The following is a 2142-nucleotide window of genomic DNA, read 5'->3' as shown; positions in this document are numbered from 1 at the left end:
CCCCCTCCCTCCCGGGGCCCGGTCCCGTCGGCGGAGAGCCCGCCCGGTTTAGCGCGGAGGCAGCCGGACCAGTTGTCAAGTGAATTTCAACACGTCCGTGTGATGGATAGAAACGCAAATTGTGTCTAGGCCTGCATAAAACAAATCCCCGAGTGCAGGTTCAGAGCAGGGATTCCCCTCCTCCCGCCCCTTTCGCCTTTTTTTTTTTAATACTTAAGCTCCTCTCTATTGTCCCAGCAGCAGCGGCTGAGTTAACTCTGTCAGGCTGCCTTTTATTTTTTTTTTTCTTTATTTATTTTTTTTTTTCCGGAGGGTTCTGTACGCCAGAGATAATATTTAAGTTCGCTTAAGCAGTATAAAATAAAAAGGATCCGGCATCATCACCCGCCACCGGCTCCCTCCCGGTTGGGCGGCCCCGCATTTTGGGCATCCCCCCGCCGAGCTGCCCCGGCACCGGAGGGACCACGGGTGTCTCCGGGGGGGGCTCCTGGCGAGCACAGCAAGAGCTTAAAGGGGAAAAAATAATCCCCCTTCTTTTTTTTTTTTTTTTTTTTTTTCTTTTTTCTTTTTTCTTTTTTCTTTCTATTTTTTTTTTCGCAACATTTTGTTCACAACTCCCGTCATAACGTGACCCAAAAAGCCAAAGGAGATTTGTCGTGCCCAAGGACTTACCCTAATTTGACATAGATGACTCCAAAGCATAGAAAAACGTAGAAAATCCACTTCCGAAAGTTTCTGTGCATGATCTAGAAAATGGACTGAGCCATAAAAAAAATTGCACGAAAAGTCGAACTGATCTTGTCGATTAAATCCCAGTCAAGAGCATTGCTGAAGCTACCCAGGAGCAAAGCCGGCCAAAATGTAAAAAATCAACACGGTGCAGACAAGCAGCTCTTCCCAGAGCCATGGTGACCGAAACCCGCTCCGATATTAAAGCTAAAAGAGGGAGGGAAAAAAAAAAAAAATAGAAAGAGCTGCTCAAAACGATAAAACAAAAACCCAAGACAGACAGTCTGAGGAGAGAAAATGAGCAAGCACTGATCTTGATCAACTGCCTCATAGAGCCCTGAAGTTCAATGTGTTTTTACTTGTTCTGACTTCCCCAGGTAACACTACGTATCTTGCAATCTATGGCTCCAGGTAGGAGGATCTCTCTCTCTCTCTCTCCTCTCTCTCTCTCTCTCTCCTGCTCTTCCCCCCACCCCGTGTGTGTCAGGATTTAATACATATCTTATCTGTCTGTGTGCGTGTGCGAGTTATGCCTCTGTTTGTGTTGCAGAAGGCATGTCCTTAAAGCCGGAGTGTTGGGGAAAACACACTAAACGTCTCCAATAAGGGAAATAAAGGACTCGTCCTCTCAAACCGAAGCATTTTTTCATTTCCTCTAGTATGGTAACGTGGCTGGATTTGCAATGTATGGACTTCGAAAAAGAGATTGTCTTTTTTTTTTTCCTTTCTTTCTTTTTTTTTTTCTTCCCCCTCTTCTTTCTAATCAAAAAGATGCAGGCTTTAACCCTTGTTGGCTTACAGCTTTATATCCTTAAGGGCGATGTATGTGTGTGTGTGTGTGTGTCCAGACCATTCCTCTCTGGCCATCTGACCCTGCTGTACCCAAACGCCTGACACTAAATTTGATTTCATTTTCCACAGTAAGAAAACACTCTCCCTCCTTTAAGAAACAAGTACACTTGGCTTTTAACGCGAGTTTATAATATTGAGTTTGCTGCTGCTCCCGGGGAGATCAACCGGTGAGGCAAACCCTCACTTGGCGTTCAGACACTAACAAACAGACAGGGCTTCCTTTTCTTCCTGCCTTTTCTTTCTTTCCCTCTCTGTCTTTTCTTTCTTTCTTTCTTTCTTTCTTTCTTTCTTTCTTTCTTTCTTTCTTTCTTTCTTTCTTTCTTTCTTTCTTTCTTTCTTTCTTTCTTTCTTTCTTTCTTTCTTTCTTTCTTTCTTTCTTTCTTTCTTTCTTTCTTTCTTTCTTTCTTTCTTTCTTTCTTTCTTTCTTTCTTTCTTTCTTTCTTTCTTTCTTTCTTTCTTTCTTTCTTTCTTTCTTTCTTTCTTTCTTTCTTTCTTTCTTTCTTTCTTTCTTTCTTTCTTTCTTTCTTTCTTTCTTTCTTTCTTTCTTTCTTTCTTTCTTTC

At 42.5% G+C, this 2142-nt stretch overlaps 1 protein-coding gene across 1 annotated transcript in view; it reads right to left on the bottom strand.

The window, feature by feature from the left end:
- WNT7B (wingless-type MMTV integration site family member 7B) overlaps window positions 1-1088 on the bottom strand; it is a 115442-nt gene extending 114354 nt beyond the window's left edge. The window contains exon 1 of the mRNA XM_014938414.1: window positions 673-1088. Within this exon, the coding sequence (XP_014793900.1) occupies window positions 673-743 (71 nt within the window). The 5' untranslated portion in view covers window positions 744-1088. The remainder of the gene's footprint in view (window positions 1-672) is intronic.
- Between the last annotated feature and the right edge of the window lie 1054 nt (window positions 1089-2142).

Source organism: Calidris pugnax, unplaced genomic scaffold (assembly GCF_001431845.1).
Source record: "Calidris pugnax isolate Ruff unplaced genomic scaffold, ASM143184v1 scaffold47, whole genome shotgun sequence".
In the NCBI taxonomy this organism is placed as follows: Eukaryota; Metazoa; Chordata; class Aves; order Charadriiformes; family Scolopacidae; genus Calidris; species Calidris pugnax.
This window is presented reverse-complemented; position numbering and strand designations above follow the sequence as displayed.